General features: G+C 53.4%; 1 protein-coding gene across 1 annotated transcript; it reads right to left on the bottom strand.

Annotated features, from left to right (window-relative positions):
• Positions 1-731: 731 nt before the first annotated feature.
• Positions 732-19751, bottom strand: LOC142076216 (olfactory receptor 14A16-like). The gene is made up of 4 exons (XM_075138595.1): positions 19009-19751; positions 1075-1189; positions 859-955; positions 732-814 (listed from the first exon to the last, which is right to left on the bottom strand). Exons 1-4 carry the CDS (start codon positions 19749-19751, stop codon positions 732-734), a joined length of 1038 nt encoding a protein of 345 aa, XP_074994696.1.
• Between the last annotated feature and the right edge of the window lie 4516 nt (positions 19752-24267).

The following is a 24267-nucleotide window of genomic DNA, read 5'->3' as shown; positions in this document are numbered from 1 at the left end:
ACTGAGTGCAGTGTCTCGAGGCTGGAAAATTCAGAGAGGGCTTGGGCACCTTGGTCGCATGGAAACACCTCCAGGGCAGCACCTCCAGGGCAGTGTCAGAGCAGGCACTCAACACCCCCACCCCTTGCGCCACACCACAGCGGTTCTTGCCAGGGACCCCAGGAGCAGGAAGAAGAGCAGCACAACCAGGTGGGGAAACAAAGAAAAGCTCTGTGACTCTCCTCCTAAGGGAAGCAAGGAGAGGAGAAGCGGCCGGGCGCTCAGGAAAGCCTTCTCCTCACCCAGCAGAGCACAGCACCTCCCAGTGAGCAAAATCCCAGGGCAGTGGCTCTCAGCCCCTTTGCCCTGCAGAGGGAAGTGGCCACGTGTCGGGAGAGACGCACCTCTGCTGCGCTAGAGCTCGGGCTGCAGAGGAGGCAGCTCCTGCCCTGGACCACACCGCCTTGAGGGCAGAGGTTCTGCTGGGTGGGAGACGAGACCCGGGCTCTTGCTCAGAGGAAGGGGTCTGCATTGGAGGGGATGACAGGGAGCTTCCCAAATTCTCCCTCCCATGACAGTTCTGGTTGGAGCTCCGTATAGCTCTCTGCCCATGTCTCTGCTGCCTGGAGCTATCCCTGCTGGGAACTGTTTCTCTGCCCTCAAATGGTTCCCGGTCAGGGATCACAGCCCCCATCACCGACTCCCCTCTGCTCAGCTCTGACCTGAAGAAACCTCCCACTTCCAGGCACTCTCTAGAGGTACTCCCCCTTTGCAGGCAGTAAGGAGCAGGTCAGACAAACCCCGACGAGGACAACAAAGGTGATGCTGGTGCTCTCTGGAGCCAGAGGAGTGGATGAAAGCAGTTTACTTGGCTCCTACCAGACCTCCTGATCTCTCGGTGGAGCGGCTCAGGACTCTCAGTCTCCCTCTCCAAAGGCAGCAGCGCCTTTACCCTTTTTCCTGAAACAGCAGGAACCTGAAAGCAGAGACTGAGGAAAGCTCTTTACCTTTAAGGTATCCCCTGCCTTGGTCTTCCTCTGGAAGAGTCCCCTCTGAAATGCCCTGGGCAGCTCTGGGTGCACAGCCTGGCTTCACCCCTTCACGCTTGTCTAACAGGAGCCCCTGGCCTGGGAGTCCTCCTGCCAGATCTTGCAGGCTGGAGGCTGGGATAGCTTTAGGAGACCCCTCCAGGAACTGCAGCTGCATTGCCCTGCACCAAGAGACTTACCGTGTCAGGGGCTGTCAAGCTTTCCTCCCTTCGAGCTCTCCTCTGTCCTCCCACTGCAGACTGCCTGGAACCTCTCTCTGCCCTACTCCTTCTCCCAGAGCCCTGCTGCGCTTTGCAGAGGAGTCGTTCCTGGGCAGAGCTGTCTCTCTGCAGCGCTGCCTGCTCCCCGTGAGCTCCCTCCATCCCAGGAGCCTGTCTCAGCCCAGGAGTAGAGGACCCGCCCAAGACGTCACTTCCTCTGCCCCCCACCCCGCCCTGCGCTCCCTCCAGGTGTCCCTGGGGCTCTCCAGGGACCTGCTTGGAAAGAGACTGAAGTCATCCCCAGTGTTGCCTGTCTCACCTCTGCAGAGACATGTCTTTCCAGCTGCGGCCTTTCTCCTCTCAGAGACACAGCTGGGTCTGAGGGTCACCTTCCTTGTCCCACCATTGGTCAGGACCCCTGGACACCGGCAGGGAGGGATCTCCTTTACCTCCTTTGCTGAGGGAAGGGAATCGGCTGAGTCAATGGAGGCATCTCACCCTGGGTCTGTAGTCCTGGGGCTGGAAGGGACCTCAGCTCCCTCCCACACCTGCCACAAACCCACAGGAGGTGAGATTCCTCTTGCTTCAGGGGTGGTGTCTGTTAGAAATAGGCACCTGCACTTCTTTTCCATGGTGCCGTGGTCATCGATGGAGATCATAGAATCATAGAATCATAGAATGGTTTGGGTTGGAAGGGACCTTTAAAGGTCATCTAGTCCAACCCCCCTGCCGTGGGCAGGGACATCTTCAACTAGATCAGGTTGCTCAGAGCCCTGTCCAACCGGACCTTGAATATTTGCAGGGATGGGGCATCTACCACCTCTCTGGGCAATCTGGTCCAGTGATTCACCACGCTCAGTGTAAAAAAGTTCTTCCTTAGATCTAGTCTAAATCTCCCCTCTTTTAGTTTAAAACCATTCCCCCTTGTTCTGTCGCAACAGGCCCTGCTAAAAAGTTTGCTGCCATCTTTTTTATAAGCCCCCTTTAAGTACTGAAAGGCCGCAAGAAGGTTTCCCAAAGCCTTCTCTTCTCCAGGCTGAAGAACCCCAACTCTCTCAGCCTTTCTTCATGGAAGAGAGTTCACACACAAACACCTGGTGACATTTGGGGTGCCAGATGTTGTCCACAATAATGGAGCAGAACTCAGAGACTGGGAAACATCTGGGGGCATCATCCTGCAGCCTGGTGAGGATGCCAGCTGAAATGACGGCAGATGCCCACGTTTAGGACATCACCACCTGCCCCTACTCACGCTGTTCAGGGCCACCTATAGAGGTGTTCAGCTGGCCAAAGGGAGTTATGTGCCAGAGGGAGAGCGAAGTCTGTCTCTTTCTCCCCTCCCGTACCTGTATTTCCTAGCTGTCCATTGGCTGTAACAATAGGTGTCTCACACGTCCCCACGTAGCCAAACCTCCTTCAGGGCAGCTGCTCATTTCATGGCCAAACACAGGCCTGTAGTGCCATGTGAGACGCCAAGGCTCTCCACCAAAACTGCACGTGGCTGGCAGGGACAGCCCAGGCCCTGCAGGAAAGCCATGTCCACTCAGAGTGGGTGCGTGGCAGACACCCCAGGCGGCATCTCAGAGTAATTGGGTGCTTGTGTGAAAGTGGCTGATTCCCATCTCTCTCCAGTAGATGCAAGGCACTGCATGAATAAGCAGCACATTGCGCTGGGGTCTCCACTTGTGGGCCTACGTTCTCAGCTTCTTCTGGTTCTCCCTCCCCATCCTTCACTCACCCTCTTGATGATACGGTCTTCAAAGAGTCCAATGACTTCAGAGTGTGCCTGGATCGCGGGATGTCCACCCCCAAGGACAATTTCAGCAGCACCTTGTCCTTCCAGGAGATCAGTGCCTCTCTCCACCAAAGGCCCTCCAGGGCTGCAGAGACGCCGCAGCCAGCAATGCCCTCTCCTGCCAGGGCTGCCCAGCCCAGCTCTCTTTCTCTCTGACCTTGGGGACAGCAGGGATTGCTCTCTTTCTGGGCACCTCATGTCTTTCTTACAACGCCATCTGCCATCCGCTCCAGCATGTCTCACGTACACGGGCTCTTGGGTGCTTGGTATCCCTGTTCACCATGACAGCTCTGAGCTTGGCCCTGGAGCCACAACTCAGGGGCTGCAGCCCAGATGTGCAACACTGTCCTCTGACTGGGAACGGACAGGAGGAGCTGGACCCCGTGGTCTGTCACAAGCTGTGACCCTGGTGGAATAACTTCCGAGGCACAGTGGGACACCTCACACAACTTGTGTGCTGCAATGGATGGATAAAGGTTCTTCACGAGAGACGGGCTCGGAGCATCAGAAGAGGAATACGTTATGTGGGAAGGAGTTGCTGGGATGTATGGAGCTCCTTGCTGGAAGAGTCACCAGGTTGGGTGAGCCCTTGTGGGTGAGGATCGGAGGAGAGGCCAGCTAGGGCGACATCGTGGTGGGAGATAAAGAACCTGCAATCAAGGGGAGGATGTGGCCAAGCTCTTACGTAAGCAACTCGAGGAAGTCTCCAGATGAGCGACCTGGGGTTCTTTCTGGGGACTTTCATTACGCTGACATTCATTGGAGGGGGAACACAGCACTGTGAAAATAGACCAATAGGTTTCTGGAGGATGTTGGAGCAATTTCTTAGGAAAGGCACCAGAGGACCAACATGGATGATGCTCACCTGGGTCAGGTCCTTGCAAACCATGAAGAGCTGGTCAGGGAGGTGAAAACCAGTGTCATCCTTGGCTGTAGTGCCCATGAAATAGGGGGGTCCAGCTCTTGAGTAGACTGAGGAAGGAGAGGAGCAGGGTGCAGGTGTCAGACCTCAGAGGGGAAGACTTTGGCCTATTCAGGGGGCTTCTAGTGGGGATCCCGTGGGCACAGCGAAGGGCAGCACAACTCAGTACAGCTTGTCTTTAACGACAGAATCACCCACGAAGAGCAGGGGTGAGTACATAGCTCACAAGACCAGCTTGGGTGAAGAGGGAACTCACGAGGAAGCTCCATAGGTAATGGAAGCCTCCAGGAGGTGGATGCAGAGACCCACTTCAGATGGAGGGCTTTAGAAATAGGAACGGCTTTAGGAAACCCGTAGCTTCCCTAGAGATGACCCTTGCAAGGGAGTCCAAGGGGACCACAATGAGCTGCTACTACTTCAGTGACAGTTAAAGGATAAACACAGAAAACGCGGGGCCACCTCTGACTTCAGGGAGAGTAGATGCAGAGAGCTCTGACATCCTCTGTGTCCTCTTTCTCTCAGTCTTTCCCAGCAAGGTCTTCAAGGCCTTTGGACCTCGCGGCAGAACCCAAGGACAACAACCAGCAGTGGATGGGGGATGGAGTCAGGGGTTACTTGGGCAAACTGAGCCCTTCACAGTCGAGGGCACCAGAGGGGCTGCCTCCGCGGGTGAGGAGAGAGCAGGCCGATGTCACAGTGGCATCACTCATCATCACCTTTGAGAGGTTAAGGAGGTCAGGGGAACTTCCTGAAGACTGACAAAAAGCAAATGTTGCGAGCATCTTTCAAAAAGGCCCAAAAGATGAGCTGGGGAGCTAAAGGCTGCTTAGCCTCCCTTTGGTTGAGGAGTGCGTCCCTTCGCGTGTCCTCTTGGATCACAAGTTAGGACGTTGCATTCTGCATGGTTGAATAAGTTGATGGGTAAAGAAATGATTGGCTGGTTGGGCCTGGAGGGACGTGGTGACCTGGAAACTGAGCACACAGAAAAAGAAAAGAAATATAAAAAAATAAAGCAAAATAATTGTATTATTGCACTTTACAGATTTTAGAACTCCTTATGCCCTTATCCTCCCTCTTTCCAAACATTTGTCCTGTGGTGGGGCAGGAGGGCTGGTTTGTTTTGGGGTTGGTTTGTTTTTTGTTTTTTGTTTTTTTTTAAGAACAATTTTGGACATCAGGGTGGCTTGAGTTACAGGAGCGCAGAGGCCTGGTGTCGCCCTCCATCTGCAGTCTCAGTTGGAGGGTCCTGGTCTCCCACGGCCCCCTGTGGTCACTACCAGTCCCAGGTGAGTGTGTCAGGCACACCAGGACCTCCTCAATTGGCACTGGAGGCTTCTGGTCAAGAACGGAGCTCGGCTTGCAAAGATGAGGACATTTTCTCAACATTTACGTAGTACGGGAACATTTTCACTTTTGAATACTTTTAATGGAGAGAGAGTGTTTTCCTGTGTTGCCATCAAGAAGTTTTCCAGGATGTGTACTGCTCTCAGGAGAAGAAACCTTGATCTTCCCAGCACTTGCTTGACCACTGCTCTGCCCAGTACAGAATGTATTGAATCTCACTAATCTTTTTGGTATTGCCACATGTCCTGATTACATCGACCATTTCTCAAGTCATCTCCTCAGCGGACTGTCTGCACCTTTGCATTTTCGAGTGTCCATCCCCTTTTCCCCCTCCCATTACTCTCCATTCACTCAGACCCCTCCCAAGTACCCAGGTGGGGATTGGGGGTGGGGGTGGGATGAAGAGCGTCTCTAGAGCGTCTGACAGAAAGGGTCTTGCTTTTCCTACGTACTCATACCTCCTCATGAGACACTCTGGATCAGCATGAATTGGAGATTATTTATATTGTTTATTCTGTAAGCAGGAAAATAAAGAAAACTGGAAAAAGCATGAATCTTTATAAACTGTTATTTCTTTTTGAAATCTTCTCATTTAGACTATACTCCTGAAATCTCTCTAACGAACTACACAAGAATAGACGAATTAAAGAAAACTGCAGAGAGCCCTGGCACGTTCGGGTCTTTGCATTTCAGTGAGCCCTCTGGTGCCGAGTTCCTGAACTGCAGATCCTGAAAGAAGATTGAACAAGCCGCTGAAGAAGTATTTAAAATCTGATTAAACTCTCCAAGATTCTGAGGGTGTCAGTGGGCCCCCTGAGGACCATCACAGATGAAGCCATGAAGGGAAGCACGGGTGGAGGTACCCCTCCCTGGGGGCTGCCTTAAACTAGAAAGAGGTAAGCACTGGTTACAGGTGACAAACACAATGTGCAGGCGGCTCTGATGCCATATGAGCCCTTGATGTGTTCCTTCAGGAAGGATGGGCCAGCTCTGATCCCTGGGAAGGGAGATTCTTTTCCTCCTGCGTTGCTCAGGGCTCGTCATGGAGCAGTGTGATGTGGGGGGGTGTGATGCCGAGTGCAGGACAACCCTAGGACTGCCTGAACTCCATGGAGGGATGAGGAGGCCACAAGGGCATGGGGCTGTAAGGAAATGATGTCCCCTCATGCTTCTTGGTGGCAGTGACGATATTCATAGCTGAGAGGACAGAGATCTTGGTTGTGTTGGGGAAGTCCCAGCCCCACCAAGGCTCTCAGTCATCCCCACCACAGGCTCTCCCATGCTGTCCCATGCCTGCAGCAGTTCTCCTGCAGACTTTGGCCACCCCCCGTTGCTTCCCCACCTCACTCTGAACCTAGGATCTCCCAGGCTTTACCAACGGCTTTTTGTCCTCCCTGCCTTTTCCTTCTAACACAAAGCTCTGGTTTGCTGGGGCTTTGCCAAACCTGTGAATCCCCAAGCAACACATCCAGCTTCTTTCAAAGCTAATGCTCCTCAATCACCTAAGATGTCCCAGCACCATACTTACTCATCATCGAATCATAGAATGGTTTGGGTTGGAAGGTGTCCTGGTTTTGGCTGGGATAGAGATAATTTTCTTCCTAGCAGTTGGTAAATAGTGCTATGGTTTGGAGTTAGTCTGAGAATAACGTTGACAACACACTGATGTTTGAGTTGTTGCTGAGTAGTGTTTACCCTGGTCAAGGACTTTTCAACTTTCCACGCTCTGCCAGGTGCACAGGAAGCTGGAGGGGGCATAGCCAGGACAGCTGACCCAACCGGCCAACGGGGTATTCCATACCATATGACATCATGCTCAGCATATAAGGCTGGGGGAAGAAGGAGGGGGATGTTTGGAGCGATGACGTTTGTCTTCCCCAGTAACCGCTATGCGTGATGGAGCCCTGCTTTCCTGGAGGTGGCTGCACACCTGCCTGCCGATGGGAAGCAGTGAATGAATTCCTTGTTTTGCTTTGCTTGTGTGCGTGGCTTTTGCTTTACCTTTTGAACTGTCTTTATCTCAAACCGTGAGTTCTCCCACTTTTACCCTTCTGATTCTCTCCCCCATCCCACCAGGGGGGAGTGAGCGAGCGGCTGTGTGGTGCTTAGTTGCTGGTTGGGTTTAAACCATGACAGAAGGGACCTTTAAATGTCATCTAGTCCAACCCCCCTGCCATGGGCAGGGACATCTTCAACTAGATCAGGTCAGAGCCTGGTCCAACCTGACCTTGAATGTTTCCAGGGATGGGGCATCTACCACCTCTCTGGGCAACCTGTGCCAGTGTTTCACCACCCTCAGCATAAATAAGTTCTTCCTTAAATCTAGTCTGAATCTCCCCTCTTTTAGTACAAAACCGTTCCCCCTTGTCCTATCGCAACAGGCTCTGCTAAAAAGTCTGTCCCCATCTTTCTTACAAGCCCCCTTTAAGTACTGAAAGGCCGCAAGAAGGTCTCCCTGGAGCCTTCTCTTCTCTGGGCTGAACAATCCCAACTCCTTCAGCCTGTCCTCACAGCAGAGGCGTTCCAGCCCTCGGATTATTTCCGTGACCTCCTCTGGACCTGCTCCAACAGGTCCATGTCTGTCCTGTCCACAGTGGCAGTGTGCAGCACAGCATGGAGAAACCCACTGCCCCAGGCAGCTGCTGCCAGGTGGACACAAGCTCCGCTGCCCAGGAGGGTCCCACAGAGCAGGGGTTTGCAGATGGCAACGCAGTGGTCGTAGGCCATGACAATGACGAGACAATACTCTGCTGACATCAAGAAAAGAAAGAAAAAGACCGGGGCAGCACATCCTGCATAAGAGATGTCCCTGGTGTCCCAGAGTGAATTGCCCAAGGAGCTGGGAGCTCTGCTGGGGGCTCTGCAGGAGTCAGTCCTGCCCTCCAGCAATACGCAAATAGGAAACAGGAGAGATCCCAGATTAAAACCACTCAGGGCATCAAAGAGCTTTGCAGCATTGTTGCTCCCAACTCACCTGACTGCAGAGCAGAGCTGGGGGGGTTTGTTGGGTTTGTTCTGTTCTAGTTGCCCCACCACACCTGAGGAGTGTTTTTAAGGCAGAAATTGTTGGCATTTCTGCTGCACTCCACGTGAAACATTGCGGGTGCTGAGAGGCAAAGGGACTGTCCCTTAGTGCCGAGCGAGGACGGCCAGTCTGCCCACCAGTCCTGGGCTCAGCTGCCCGGTGCTGGCAGCTCCTTCAGCTGGAGGACGATTGCACTCAGATGTGTCCCTGGGGGTGATGTGGAGCTGTGAGCAGCCCTGTATCACACAGCACCCTCCTGGCAGCAGAAGGACCCTGCCCTGCCCTGCCAGGGGTCACTCCTTCTACCCACAGCTTCCCCCACGCCCCCTAATTACCTGGTAGGCCAACCCGGGAAGAGGCGTTGGGTATGGGTTGTCACTTCCTTTCCACCTCAGTAACTGAGGGGACAGGGGCAGGCACAGGGCTTGGCTGGGTCAATCCCAGAAGCTGAAAGGCCAGCAGCAGGCACGCGGCTTGGGAGATCATGGTGAGGTCACTTCTGTCCAGTGGGCTGATAGGCCACAAGGAGGCTGGTGGGTTGGGATGTTATTATGTTATCAATTGTGTCTGAGGAGCTCATTGGCCAGCAGGAGGCACATGGCCGTGAAGGGGAGTGTGAGGCCCCCTTAGTCTCCAATCTCCTTGAGTGATTGGCCATCAGCAGGCACAGGGCTGGGGTGTTGGCTCTGACATTCCCTTCTGCTGAGAACGTGATAGGCAGCAGCAGGCACGTGACTTGGTGGTTGTTTTGTACCTGGAGCTTCTGGTTTGTTATGTCCCCACTAAGAAAGGCACGCAGACGCTGTGAGGTGGTGTTTAAAATGCCATTTGTTAGAGAAACACCATAAACAAAGAGCAGATCATGGAGGCAATATTAGGTTCCTTCAGATGCCAGAGTCTTTGACAGTGGGGCAGAAAGTTGTGCAGCTTCCATCTGTGGAATCTGCCCCTGTGATCTCTTTCCATGTTTTCTAACAGGGAAACAAGCTCTAGTCGTCATTTCTCCTGCCCTAAGCAGTGATGTTCACATGCAAATTTGTTGCTGCAGTGTTTGGTAAAGGTAAGGACATGCAGTTGGCCTCATCACCAGTACCAGGTGGGAGCTTCCTGCAGATTCCTCTGTTGCAGTCAAGTTTCTCCTGTGACCCAGGGATATGCTCAGCACAACACAGCCTGAAGACCAAGCTGTGTGTGGAGCACAGCACGGCGCGGCACATGCAGGCCAGGGTCTTTTCAGGTTTACTGTTAGGGGGATCACTAACTCCTCCATGTACTCTTATGGTCGGGATCACCGAACCGCCTGAGGAAGGTTAGGAAGAGGGTGAGGGCTCCTTTAGAAAGCTGGAGGAAGGGACACAAAGGACTTGGTAGTCACTGGGGACTTTGAAGGCCATGGACCTCTGCTAGAAGGCCTCAGTCAGAGGGAAGGTGGAAGGTGATCCCTGATCTGCCATGGGGGGATGCTCTCCTGGACTTGTTTCTCACAAGAAGCTGGTGGAAGATGTGGAGGGCAGCTTTGGCTGCAGTGGGAGTGAGGTGGGGATGTAGAAACCCTTGAGGGAAGTCAGCAAGACAACTTGTAGCAGGGCTGAGTGGAGAGGAAGGATCACCTCCACCCACCTGCTGGCAGTGCTCTGCCTAATGCAGGCCAGGGTGCCGTTGTCTGCCTTTGCTGCAAAGGTGCAAAGGCAGGAGAGGAGAAGGCTTTGGGGAGACCTAATGACAGCCTTCCCATATCTCCTGGGAGAGAGGAAAACAGAATGGAATAGAATAGAATAGAATGGAATAGAATAGAATAGAATAGAATAGAATAGAATAGAATAGAACAGAATTCTTTCTTAGATAGAAGAAATGGAAAACCAGGGCCTCCCTGGTCTGGAGGAATAGGGACGAATTGGAATGGCCCCAGAGGACATGTGCCAGGATGTGGTTTGTGGCCTCTGTGGAGAGGCTGAGAGACCTGGGGTTCTTTAGCCTGGTGAAGTAGAGGCTCAGGGCTCTCTAGTAGTGGCCGTCAACTACTTGAAGGGTGGTTTCCGAGATGATGGAGCTTTTCTTGGCAGTGCAAAGGGAAGGCAACCTTGGTAGTGGGAAGAGAAGGAAACCTCCACAAAGCACAGCTTGGAATGTTCAGACTGGATGTGAGGAAAAAGAACTCTCACTCAAAGGGTAGCCTTGTGGTGTAAGAGGTCACCCAGAGGGAGTCTGGATCAGCCCATGGCTTTGTGTTTCAAGGAAAAGCCAGTGAGGGTGGAGAGACATCAGTGAAGGTCTAGAAATGCTGGGGTGAGAGCTAGGTGGGAAAGCAAGATGGGTGTCTACAGCCTGAAGGGCAAGAGGTGCAGGCATGGGACAGTGTAGGACAGCCTGCAGCAGACATGGCCTAGACCTCTGGCAAGACTGACAGGCCCATCAAAAGCGAGGTCTGTGTCCCCTTGGCTAAGGCAGTTACCTCTGCCACCAAGGCCTACAAGGAGGAACTTTCTTTTGAGGCTCTGGACTTCATTTCTTCCTCCTTGCCCCTTCTTTGGGAGGCCAGGAGGTACCATAGAATTTTCCTACCCTTGGCATTGCTTACCCTCACATCCAACTGCCCCCAAGAAGAGCCCTGAGCCACGCGTGAGGGACAGGATCTGCCTTCCCAGGGCCTGGGGGTGAGGGCTTGGCCTTTCTGCTTCACAAAATAAACCAAGGGTTTTCTCAGCATTACAGCCACCTGCACAGTGCCTTTGCCTACCTGCAAGCATGGCCTCCAATGATCTGCTCTAACGAGGCCACGGGGAGGCTTTGTCAGTAATGGCCCTCGGTGGGGCCCATTAATACTTCAAGGTACTTTGAGTTTTACTTCTGACTTTGACTTCTTGAGAGGTTTGTTCTTTCTCCACTCATCATGGGACCTTCAAGGACTCAGCACCAAATACACTATGGGTCTCATGAAAATACAGAAAGCCTTAAGGAGCTCTTTCTCTTCCTGTAGTTTTCTTTAGGTCTTCCAAGTTTGTACAGGTAATTGGAGTCATTTCATAGTGTAGTTAAAGAGGAAGATTTCAAAGTGCACCTAATAAAAATATTTTTTAATTTAAAGTTTCTATGTTATTACTTCTCAGTTTAGAGAAGAGATGATGGAAGCATTCTCCAAGTGATAGTGATCCAGGGTGTCTCCTCAGGAGGTCTGGACAGGCAGGAGAAGCAGTCCCTTGAGGTCTGACTCTGTGCAGAGAACTTTGCTCCTCACCTCCCAAACCTCACCATTTCTCTCATTGGCCATCTGGGACTTACATCACTCTTCCTTGCATCAGACTTCTCCACTGATCTCTGCAGCTGGGTGTTACAGCTCCATGGCACCATCTCCCACCTGCTTCCCTCAGAGAATTGGCTGCACACAGGCCATATAAGAATATTTTCTATTTGCAAACAGAGAAAAGCAAAGCATGATAAAGTTTCATAAAGAATAAAACACACTCCTCAACCATATGCTAAGTACAAGCTGTCTCTAATGAAGTTGTCTTTCTACAAGGGATAATCTTATGAGAAATGTTTGAGATAGATACAAAAAAGTTAGATACAACCATAATTAAAGAATTGGCTAAAGAGCCAATGAGACTACTGAAAGACAGGCAAGCTTTTAACTCCCTGAAGCTGAAAGCAGCAACTGAGTAGGTGAGAGTTATCTGAATGAACAAAGAATAACGTCCAGAGAAAATTAGAGACTAATGGAACGGGCCTTTGTCTAGAGAGTCTGCATCTGCAAAGGCGACATCAGAAATGGTCATTGTATGAGGACAGGTGAAATTATATGAAAGATTAGAGAAACTGAATACACCGTATAACAGGAAGAACAGTGGTAATGAAGTTACGGGGCAAGACCAATATTTCTTTGGAATACCCCTTTTGAAAGGTCATTGGATTGGTAGAGGTCTCTTGTGAGTGAGGACAAGCAAGAGTTGCACTCATCTTTGAAAGTGGCCAAAAGTGCAACCCAGGGAACCACAGGCTGCACAAGCTCACTTTGGTGGGGGGGTGAGCCATTGAATGAGTGCTCGTGGGTGACATTTGTGGGCACCTAAAAGAGAAGAGCATGGCCATGGACTTACCAAGGGTAAATCATGCCTCGCCAACCGGGTTGCCTTCATGATGAAGTAGCTGCATTTGTGCATGAGGGGAGAAGAGTGGATGTCGTTGACCTCCATTTCAGCAAGACTTTTGGCGTGGTCTCCCTCAATATTCTTGTACCCAAGTTAGGCCATTCCAGTCTGGAGAGGGAGACAAACAGATGAGCAAAACACCAGTTGGATGATGAGACTGAGAGAGCAGGGTGAAGGGGCCATGCTCTACCTGGAGGCCAGGGGACGTACTGGGGTTTGGTGAGGGGGCACAGGGGACTCTGCTGAGCCTTGTGCAGTTTAACACCTGTATCCACGGCCCGGAGGAGGCAACTCTCACCACATTTTTCAGTAATCCTAACTTGGAAGGACCATTCCTGTGCCTTAGGGATGCCTTTCAGGGGAAACCTGACGGGTGGGAGGACTGTCCTGTCAGGAACTTCATGAGATAGACAAAGGACAAAGGCCAGGTCCTGCGCCTGGGATAGACTGACAGCCTGCAGTGGCAGGGGAAGGGGCCTGCCTGGCTGGGGAGCAGCTCTGCGGAAAAGGCCCTGGTGGTGCTGGGGAACAGAAGGCAAAACAAAACCCAGTAGTGTGAGCTGGTGGCAGAGGCGGCCATCAGTACCGTGGAGTGTGTAAAGAGGAGCCTCGCCAACAGCGTGAGGGAAGTGATTGTCTCCCCCTGCTCATTACTCATTAGACCACCAGTGCACTACTGTGTCCACTTCTGGTCCCGTGGTTCAAGTGTACTGGTCTGGCTGGGATGGGGTTAACTTCCTCTGTGGTGCTGTCTTTGGCATTTGTGCCTAAACCAGTGTTGATAACACACCAGTGTTTTGGCTGTTGCTGAACAGTGTTTGCACAGCGCCAAGGACTTTCCTGTTTCTGACTCTGCTCCCTCCCAGTGAGTGGGCTGGGGGTGGGCGAGAAGTTGGTGGGGGGACACAACCAGGACAGCTGACCTTGAGTGACCAACTCCGTACAATATGACGTCATGCTCAGCAATGAAATCTGTTGCAGAGGAAGAAGGAGGAGGAGTTTTTTGTCGTTCAAGGTGTCTGTTGCTGGGAGACTGCTGGGCGTCAGTCTGCTTGTGGGAGGTGGTAAGTGATTGCCTCTTTGTTATGGTTTATGTTTGGGTTTACACTTTTTGTCCCCTATTATCTGTTTTGATCTCAACCCACAAGCTGCACAACAACTCCATGCAGCAGCATGGGTGGAGACCTGGCCAGCTAAGGAGTGCCCTGAGGAGAAGGGCTGGGCACCAGGACGATGCCATAGGAGCCAGTGGGCCTCCCATTTCAAAAGGGAAGTGGAGAAACTGGAGAGGGTGCGGAGGAGGTCTGCCAAGATGGAGCTAGGGGCCTAAAGCAGGAGCTGGGAGGACAGTCTGAGGGAACTGGGCCTCTCTAGGCTGCTAAAGGAGGCATGGGGCAACCTAGGAAGAGCCTACAGCTACCTGGAGAGATGATGGAACCAAGCCTTTTCTGCAGTGGCCAATGATATGACAGAGGCAACAGGCACAAACTGCCTCTTGGGAGCTTTAGGCTGAGCCTTAGGGAAAATAAAATGGCCTAGGCTGAGCGTTGCTGTGATCTCCTTTGGAGCTCTTCTTTGCTGGACTAGAGGCTGGACTAGAGACCCCCAGCAGTCTCTTTCCCACCAACCCTTCCATGAGCCTGTGCCTTGACCACGTGTCCTATGAGAAGAGATGAAGCTGGAGGTGAGGGTCTCTACATCCTGTGCTCCTAGGACAGTTCAGGGTGGAAGGGAGCTCAGGTGCTCTGTAGTCCAATGCCCAGCTCCAAGCAGGGCCAGCTCTGAGGTCAGACCAGGTTGCTCAGTAAATGTCAGCACCCACCGAGAGAGTTTACGCATGAACCAGGCATCTGGGCCACCATTACGGAAATGGAGACGAGGCCTTTGAGCAGCTCCCTGAGCACAGCTAGGGGTACGCCATGCCTCCGGAGATTCCTGGGAACATCCACCTTCTTGTGCAGAGGCGTGTGGTTCTTCTGCAATTTTCCTGGCATCTCTCCAGACCATGGGGTGCTTTAGGCTGGAAACAGATTGAAAGAAACCCTCTGGCTTGGGTACTGTCAACTTAATTGCTAAAGGAGAGGGAGGTGGAAGGATCTCAGCATTTCCAGGTTCCTGCTGAAGGATCCGAGAAAGGAGCTGAAGAGAACACTTGTGAACTAGCATAGCCTTTAGATCATTTCACATGTGAGGGCTCTGCTCCCCCATCTCAATCCTTGGCACCCAGAAACCTCACCTGCTTTTCCGTCCTCTCCTCCCAAAACCTGACCAAGTGATGGGAGGAAAGGCAGCAGAAAGGCCCCAGGCCTCTGTGCATCAGCCGGGGTCTGGCACCTGGAGGGCGATGGTGTCATTTCATTGGACACCCCATAAAGACTCAAGCTGGGGAGTGCCTCTGCAAGTCCGAACCAACAAGGTCCATGGCCAGGCAAGGCTGTGTCTCTGGCTGTGTCTGGAGACCCGAACACCTACAGCTTAGATGAAGGTGGGGCTGAACCTCAGGCCTTCAGTGGTCTCCTGGGTCCATGGGCAGAGATGCAGGTGGAGGCCTCACGTGATGCTGCTCATGGCCATGAAGGCCTATGGATGCTCTCAGGGCCCTGACACTGCCATATTGGACCCCACCTGCCACTGCCCTCACTAGGCCAAATTCTCATTCCCTGATGTGCAGGGTCTGCTCTCTGCTGCTCTCCTTCCTGTGTCCTTGGGCATCTGGGAGACCACAATTTCGTGGTCACTTCAGTCAAGGCTGACACTGGTCTTCACATCCCTGACCAGCTCTTCCTCCTTTGGCAGTACCAGGTCCAGGTGAGCAGCAGACTAGGTGGCCCATTCAGAAGCTGACCCACACACAAGCCACCATCTAACCTGTTACCTGTCCATAGAGACCCTCCATATACCTGAGCTGCCCTGACACCACACAAGGCAGCCCCCACTTCTCATCTTCCCCGTCGGTCTCTCCTAAAGATGTTGTATCTCCATGCACCACAAAAGCCGTTGGAGCTGTCCTTCCCCACCTCAGCTCTTATCCCACTGAAGTCACAGCTCTGCGATGGCACCCGCGGCTCCTGCTCTCTGTGGCCCAGGCTGTGGGCTTTGGTGCCCATTTGGGCTGCAGCCCCTCCGATGGGGCACCAGGGCCAAGGGCAGACTTGTCCCATGCAAACCTGGTACCCAGAGATGGGACCCCGTGTGTGGAAAGGCTTTGCTTCCCAGCAGAGGCATGCTGGAGTGGGTGGCAGGTGGCAACAGCATGGTGGATGAGGTTGCCACAGCGAGAGCAAAAGCTGCAGTGCCCAAGGCCTGTGGCAGAGGTGGAGCTGATCTCCATGAAGGACAAGGTGCTGCTAAGAATGTCCCTGGGGGAGGACAGCCTGTGATCCAGCCACACTGTGGGTATCATGCTGGGGGCCAGCTGGCCAGATAACACGTCTGCAGAGAAGGACCTTGGGGTCCCGGAGGAGAAGCAGCTGAGCAGGAGCCAGCAGTGCACCCCCGTGGCCAAGGCCAACAGCCTCCTGGGCTGCATTAGGAAAAGCATTGCTGGCAGGTGGAGGGAGGTGACCCCTCCCCTCTCCTCAGCACTGGTGAGGCCCCATCTGCAGTGCTGTGTCCAGTGCTGGGCTGCCCAGTGCAAGACAGTTGTTGACCTACTAAAGCAAGTCCAGCCAAGGGCCACAAAGCTGCTTTAAGGGACTGGAGCATCTTTCACAGGAGGAAAGGCTGGGAGATGTGGGACTGTTGAGTCTGGAGAAGAAAAGGCTTGGAGGGATCTTATTAATGTGTATAGACACCTGATGGGAGAGTTTGAAGACCAGGGAGCCAAACTCTTCTCAGTAGTTCCCAGTGACAAGACAAGGAGTGATGGACACAGATAAAAACACATGAAATTCCATCTGAAATCAAGAAAACATTTTCTGAGTATCAGGGTGGTCAAACACTGGAACAGGTTGCCCAGAGAGGTTGTGGAGTGTCCATCCATGGAGATATTCAAAACCAACCTGGACAAGGTGCTGAGCATCCTGCTCTAGCTGACCCTGCCTCAGCTGGGGAGTTAGACTGAATGATCTCCAGAGGTCAACATTTCTGTGATTCTGGGAGTATAAAGGAGAAAAGAGAGACAGAAAGAAATGAACAACACATGGCCTTGATTTTAAATATGGTGGGATGCCATGGAGAGGACACAAGCTCTCCAGGGGGGAGCAGGGGGGAGCAGAGGGGAAGTGTGAGGAGGAAGGAGTGGCAGGGATGTTCTTTACTGACTGTTAATCCCCTCTTTACCATCCCCCCTGCTCCTCTTGGTGTGTGGGTGGGTAGATGAATTGGGAAGAGTGGAGTAATTTGAGCCTGGGAGAACGTGTGAGGAGAATGGTCTTTAATATTTTTGTCATTATTTCTCACAATCCAAACCTCTTTTAATTGGCAACAAATTAAATTGATCCTCGGCAAGTCAAAAGACCTTTGCCGATGACAGTACTTGGTAACTGATCACCTTGACTTTACCTTCACCCATGAGCTATTCCATCTTATTTTCTCCCTTTGTCCTGTTGAGTCAGGGGAATCAATGAGCAGCTGGGTGGGTGTCTGACTGCCGGCCAGGGTTAACACTCTACAGGACCACCACATCTGGACTGCTGCATCCAGTATGGCACTTCCCAGCACAAGAAAGACCCTGACAGACTGGAGCGAGTCCTGCAGAGGCCAGAAGGCTGATTGGGGCCTGAAGCACATTTTGGACAAAGAGAGGCTGAGAGAGCTGGGTTTTTGAGAAATCCCTCAGAGCCAAACACTGGGGCAAGGACCCAGGCCAGTTGGTGGGATCTCAATCAATGGAGATTTTCAATGTTTGTTGAGACAGGGCCATGAGCTCCTGATCGAGCTGGGGCTGTCTGAGAAGGGGCTTGGCTGAGAGACCAGCTGTGGCAACACCTATCATAGAAACATAGAATTATTTAGATTGGAAAAAACCCTTAAGAACTTCGAGTCCAACAACTAACCTAACACTGCCAAGTCCACCACTAAAACATGTCCCTAAGCGTTGCGTCTACAAGTCTTTTACATCCCTCCAGGTGTGTGTAATGAGTGTCAGTAGGAAACTGGTTTCCTTTTCATTATAACTGGCCGAGGAGTTGGGTATCACTGAGCCCCAGCGGAGAACGGGGGTGACCATGCAGCAAAGGTCCCTCCTCAGGGCTGGGGGGTATGACCAGAGATGGAAATGGCCAGTGTGTGGGACTGGTCTGGGATAGTTTTCCCAGGACAGCTTCCCCGGGGTGTCCAGGGACCATGGCACAGACTGGGCCTCTCTCTTCTGCACCTTTGGCGCCTTGCTTCCTTCTCCATGACGCCTGACTCTGCACTGTGAGCACCCTACTGTGTGCCCCCACCCTGCACACTCACACAGCTGAGCTCTACACTGCTGCTTTCCTCTCCCGGGCACTTCCTAGCCCAGCCCAGCCCCTCCCCAGCTCTCCCCACCACCCCTGCCCTCTCCCCAGCCCAGCCCAGCAGAGCAGCCCAGCCTGGGCTGGTCCCACGGCAGTGCCCACCGCAGGGTGCTGCAGAGCTCTGGGCACTCACCCCACGGCCCCAGCCCCTCTGAGGGGCACAGCAGCTGCTGGGGGACACACAGGGAGCTCAGCCTCCCCATCAGCCCCAGGGATGCTGCTGGCCCCAAGGCCACGAGGAAATGGAGGCTACTCACTCGCTGCCTCTCCTGAATTCATATTGCAGGTGATGCCCAACCCTCACTGAATTTGCCCCCTCCTCTGCTCCCACCAGCCCCACTCCCCACGACAGCACGACAGTCCTGGCCCTGGGCCTCCTCCGGCACCTCCTGCATCTCTCCAGTCTCCCCTCCCTCTGCCTGCTGGGTCCCCACTCACTCCCATGGCACTGCAGAGTCCTTGTCCAGGGATACATCGATTTGGTGCTTTACTTTTGGGGACTTCACCTTGGAGGGTGTTTCACCTTCTGAGTCTCCATTCATTGCAACCCCAGGGCACGGGGTGAGTCCCCATCGTCTCCTCTCCTCTCCCCTCCAAATTCATTTCCAGAGACTCTGGTATGTGCCATCAGTCTTGTCATCCATGAAGAAATGTGAGAAGATAATGGGAGGTCATGGACCATCTCCCCTGCCATTGGACACCAAGAGGAGAGCTCTTAAATCCAGACCGTTTGGTCCAGTGGAACCCAATGGTACCGTGAGCTTAACCCCAAAACACTGAGAATAAAAAGGAGAACAGACTTTTTAAAATATCAGTTCCTTGGATATTTATTTGGAAGCAACTCTCGAGGAAGAGCCCAGCCTTCAGGTGCTGCACCTGGGAGATCCCCTTTTATTGAAGAGCTGCTATTGGGCATGCCACATCTGACACAGTGTTGGGCAAGAGTCACAGGATCAAGCCGCAAGACAAGTAGTATAACCCCAGAAAATTCTATATAAGCAGGATTATCACAAGAGAAAAAAGCAGACTCGTGGCCTAAGATAAACTCTGGGGAATGTGCAGAGAAGGGGAGGCAGGTTATTGTCGGTGAAACAGCGTCCACTGGGCCAGTTTCCTTAGGGCATCCTTGAGCTCCTGGTTCCTCATGCTGTAGATGAGGGGGTTCACTGCTGGAGGCACCACTGAGTACAGCACTGCCACCACCAGATCCAGGGATGGGGAGGAGATGGAGGGGGGCTTCAGGTAGGCAAATATGCCAGTGCTGACAAAGAGGGAGACCACAGTCAGGTGAGGGAGGCACGTGGAAAAGGCTTTGTGCCGTCCCTGCTCAGAGGGGATCCTCAGCACGGCCCTGAAGATCTCCACATAGGACACCACAATGAAAACAAAACACCCAAATCCTAAACAGACACTAACCACAAGAAGCCCAACCTCCCTGAGGTAGGAGTGTGAGCAGGAGAGCTTGAGGATCTGGGGGATTTCACAGAAGAACTGGTCCACAGCATTGCCATGGCAGAGGGGTAGTGACAATGTATTGGCCGTGTGCAGGAGAGCATTGAGAAACCCACTGGCCCAGGCAGCTGCTGCCATGTGGACACAAGCTCTGCAGCCCCGGAGGGTCCCGTAGTGCAGGGGTTGGCAGATGGCAACGTAGCGGTCGTAGGCCATGACAGTGAGAAGACAATACTCTGCTGTGATGAAAAAGGCTAACAGAAAGAGCTGTGCAGCACATCCTGCATAGGAGATGTCCCTGGTGTCCCAGAGGGAATTGGCCATGGCTTTGGGAACAGTGGTGGAGATGGAGCCCAGGTCGAGGAGGGAGAGGTTGAGGAGGAAGAAGTACATGGGGGTGTGCAGGCGGTGGTCGCAGGCTATGGCGGTGATGATGAGGCCGTTGCCCAGGAGGGCAGCCAGGTAGATGCCCAGGAAGAGCCAGAAGTGCAAGAGCTGCAGCTCCCGCGTGTCTGCGAAGGCCAGGAGGAGGAACTGGGTGATGGAGCTGCCGTTGGACATTTGCTGTTTCTTGGCATAGGGGTACTGTTCAAAACTGGAATAGACAAGGAAAAAGGATGAAAGACTTCTCCAGTCACAGCCACTCCTTTTTTCATAGAAATCCACCCCCCACCCCAAAATTGAAACGCATTTCCTTCTCTGGTTTGTGCTGGCTGAGTGTGCTGTGAGGAGCAGGACCTCTGTCCACGGCCAAGGAGCCAGCTTTTCTCTGCTGCAGTGGGTACCTGGCAGCTGGTCTGTGACAGCTCCGATGTTCCCAAGGGATGTCAGATGTCATCCGCCCTTAATGGAAAAGATCAGTATCTGCACTCATGACTCTCAAGAGCATGGGCTGCAGAAGAGAGGCTTAGGGTGACCTTATAAGAATTTTGTCTCTGTTTTTTATTTTCCACCATCACATCTGGTGAGTGTTCTTTTTAGGGGTAGAAATGCTCATTTCTATGACTGAAAATGTGAAGAGTCTTGAGACAGGAGAGGCAAAAGGGCTCAGCTCTCTGTGGCTTAGTGCAGTCAGGTGAGCTGCAGTGTCCATCAGTCTGTTACCCAGCTGCCCTGCTCTTTCCCTTGTGCTGCCTCAAAGATGACTTCACACCTAAATTACTCATTAAAAGAAACCAAACCAAACCACTGGGCTCTGATGAAAGCAGGGGAGCACTGTTGCAGAGGGCAGATCTGCACACTCTTCTCTTTCCCACCCCAGAGGTGGAGTTGTGATGGAGAAGGACACCGTCCCTCACAAGAGAAGCAAAGGACCCTGAGCGGAGAGTACTGACCTCCAAGGGAAAGCTCAGCCCTCCCTGGGATCCTACAGGAGAGCTGTGCCTCTCTGGAGGGGAGCTCGCAAGCCCAGCAGGACAGGCAAAGCGGAGGGTCAGGGGTCCTGAAGAAGGGATGTCCTAAAGGGAGAGTCAGCTCATTGCCCAGCAGACAATGCCCAGAAGACATCCACAGTGAAGGACCGAATGAGAGCTGCCTTAACGGAGCCTACCCCGGTGCTTGTTTGCAGCTTCCTCCCACCCCCTGCCCAGGTCTCTGCTGCCTGGAGCTGTCCCTGCCGAGAGCTGATTCCCTGTCCCCACCTCTCCTCCCTGTCGTTGCTCACAGACCCCATCCCACCCGCTGTGTGCTCAGCTCTGCCCTGCAGACCCCTCCTGGCAGCCGGGCACTGCGCAATGTCTTCTCTGTCCGTGCAGGCTCTGATGGGATCATCAGACCAACCCTGATGAGCCTGGAGAAGTTGTACTGCTGCTGTCTGTAAGCCACGGTGTGTTGATTTCTCATACTCCCTGCTTTATTCACCTCCAAGAGTAACAGATTTGGAAATTCAGTGCCTCCTCTTGACATGAGACATTAATTTCTATGTCCCATTGCCCACCCAGGCAACCCAGAGTACAAGATAGAAAGAACAGGACACTTGCTTTTCAGGTAGCCCCTGCCTTGCTGTGCTTCTTCAAAAGTCTTCTGGGAAAGTCCTGTAGTGATCTGAAGATGTGAGCAGGGCTGACCCAGGCAGCAGCCTCTCGACAGCAGAAGGACCCTGCCCTGCTGGGGCTCGCTCCTTCCACCCACAGCTTCTCCCCACAGCGCCGTGGGGAGCTCCCCGGGCAGGCTGAGTGCTGAGCCTGGCAGGCGGCAGAGTCCCTGCCCCAGCACACAGCCCCTGGGGTGCAGGGACCCTGCTCGCAAGGACAGCCCTGGGCACCCCTGCCTGCACACCCCTGCAGTCCCCCCCAGCAGAAGGCAGCCCTCATGCCCTGTCCCTCTGACCGTGCAGCAGGGAAGCCCTGCTCTGCACCATGTCCTCCTCCTCCACACCACAGAAGGTGGGAGAGACCTCCGCAAATGTCCCACAGGCTGTGGCATGTGCCAGCTTTTGGAGATCTCTCCAGGCACTGCAGCTTCTTTGCCCTGCACCCGGAGACTTACCGTGTCAAGGGCTGTGAAGGTTTCTCCTCCCGTTCATTCTCAGCATCCTCCCAGCCCAGACTGCCTCTAACCTCTCTCAGCCTCGCTCCTCTCCCCTCGGTGCCTGCAGGCAGTGCCCCCAGCCCTGCTCCTGGGCAGAGCTGTCTCTCTGCAGCGCTGCCCGCTTGCCAGGAGCTCCCTCCATCCCAGGAGCCCAGCCCAGCTCAGCAGCAGAGGACCAGCCCAAGGCACCACTTGCTCTGCCCCCTCGGGGCTCCCTCCACGTGTCCCTGCGCCTCCAGGGAACCTGCTGGGAGCAGCCTGAAGCCATCACTGATGGTCCCTCCCTCAGCTGCGGAGAGACACTTCTTTCCAGCAGGGGCATTTCTCCCATCTGAAGAAGAGTCAGCTCCAGGAATCACCTTTTCATTGGCCCATCTGTAGACAGGACACCCGGACAGGGACAGGGAAGGACCTCATTTAGCAGTGCCGAGGGAAGGGATTCAGCCCCCATTCCATGGTTGTGGCTCTGGGGCTAGAAGTGGGCTCAGCTGCCCCCCACGCACAGCACAAGCCCACAGGAGGTGGGATTCCTCTGGCCTCAGCTCAGGTGTGCACACAGCAGACACCTGCATGTCAGCTCCTTCTCTCAGCTCCCTGCTAATTAATGGAGATGGAGGCCAGGGCTGACGTGGTCACATGCAAAGACCTGGGGACATTTGGAGTGCCAGAGGTGGTCCAAGATACCTGGAGCTAGCTGCAAGCTCTAGTGGAGCAATGCTGAGAGACAGGGCAGCATCTGGGGGCATCTTCTTGGAGGCTGGAGGTGAATCTCTTTGGCCAGTGGAAATGGCATCAGATGCCCACATTTAGGATGGTGGAGCCTGTCTCTCTTCTTTATGTTCTGGGCAGCCTACGCAGGGATTCATCTGATGGAGTCATGTACCACAGGGAGAGCTCAGTTCCTCTCTGTCTTTCCCATCCGCCAGGTTGACTAGATCTCCATTGACTCTAATGGCCGTGGTGTCCTGAACATTCTCACATTGCCCAATCAACTTCAGGGCAGTTATTCCATGTAAGGCCAGTTACAGGCCTGTAATGGTAGGTGAGGTGCCAAGGCTCTCACACACAGCGACATGCAGTTGGCAGGGACAGCGATGGTCCTACACAGGAAAGCCATCCCCATGCAGAGCGAGGGTGTGACAGACACCCAGACAGCATTGCGACAGATCCAGTGCCTTTGGGCCAGAAACTGATTGCCACCCCTGCAGCGTGGCAAGGTCCGTCCCTTCTCTCTCCAGTAGAGGTAGGGCACTCCATGGATAGGAAGCCCATCACACCAAGGCCACCACGCGTGTGTCTACACCTTCAGACTTCTGGTTTTTCTCTCCACCAACTTTCACTCACCCCCTGGAGAACACAGTCAAGGACCAGACCAACAGTTGTCACAGTGGGCCTCTCAGTAGCACCTTGTCATTCCTGGAGATCAGCTTCACCTCCACCAAAGGCCCTCGGGGACAGCAGAGACCCCACCGACAGCAAACCCATGTCTTGCCAGGGCTGCCCTTCCCAGCCCTGGTCCTCTCTGCCCTTGGGGACAGCAGGGTTTGCTCACTCTCTTGGCACCCAGGTTCAGCTTTCTGTTTCCACCTGCTCTCCACCCCAGCATGTCTCTGCTGTGAAGCAAAGCCTTTGCACACACGGGGGCTGGGACACTTGGTCCCAGGTTTGCCTAAGACAAGTGAGAGCTTGGCCTGGGGCTGCACCTGCAGTGCTACAGCCCAAATGTGCACTGATGGCCTCAGTCGGGGGCACAGCCAGGACGAGCTGGAGCCAGATGGGCCAGCAAATGTAATGCAAACCTGGATCTGACACTTGCAAGCAGGTGAGAGCTGGCCAGTGGACTGAAGGTCAGTGTAAGCCTTGGTTGTCCTGACACTGAAACAGTGGGGTCCCAGCTCCCGAGGGAAGCCAGGAAGGAGAATTGAAGGCTGTAGATGCCAGACATCAGAGGAGCAGACTTTGGCCTCTTCTGGGGAGTTCTGGTGCGGTCTCGTGGTCAGCAGCATTGAAGGGCAGCAGAGCTCAGTGCAGCTGGTCTTCAAGGACAGCATCCTCCAAGCACAGAAATGGTCTCTATCAAAACTCAGTTGAAACTTGGATGTAAATTCAAGGGCACCATAATGAGCTGTTACTACTTCAGGGACAGTTCAAGAAGAAGCAAAGATAATATGGGATCACCCCTAAATCTAGTAAGAGTAGGTATGGATAGATCTGAGATATTTGATGTGCTCTTATCACCAGCAAGGTCTCCCAGGCCTTTGCGCCTCAAGGCAGGACTCTAGAGGAAAACAGCCTTCAGTGGACAGGAATCAAATCAGTAGCTGCTTGAGCAAACTCAAATGTTACCAGTGAAAAGGGACCGGATGTAGAAATCTGTATT

The sequence above is a fragment of the Calonectris borealis genome, unplaced genomic scaffold (genome assembly GCF_964195595.1).
Source record: "Calonectris borealis unplaced genomic scaffold, bCalBor7.hap1.2 HAP1_SCAFFOLD_35, whole genome shotgun sequence".
Taxonomy (NCBI): domain Eukaryota; kingdom Metazoa; phylum Chordata; class Aves; order Procellariiformes; family Procellariidae; genus Calonectris; species Calonectris borealis.
Note: the sequence above shows the minus strand (reverse complement) of the source record. Positions and strands in the feature narration are given on the sequence as shown.

Excerpts from the sequence above, each read along its gene's own strand:
- LOC142076216 (XM_075138595.1), bottom strand. The coding sequence starts at position 19,751 with ATGTACTTCTTCCTCCTCAACCTCTCCCTCCTCGACCTGGGCTCCATC. Across the intron at positions 1,190-19,008 it reads GCCCTAAGGAAACTGGCCCA|GGCAATGCAGCTGCAGTTCC; the intron begins GTGGACGCTGTT and ends CTCTTGGTGCAG. Across the intron at positions 815-858 it reads CCGAGAGATCAGGAGGTCTG|AGAGCACCAGCATCACCTTT; the intron begins GTAGGAGCCAAG and ends CTCTGGCTCCAG.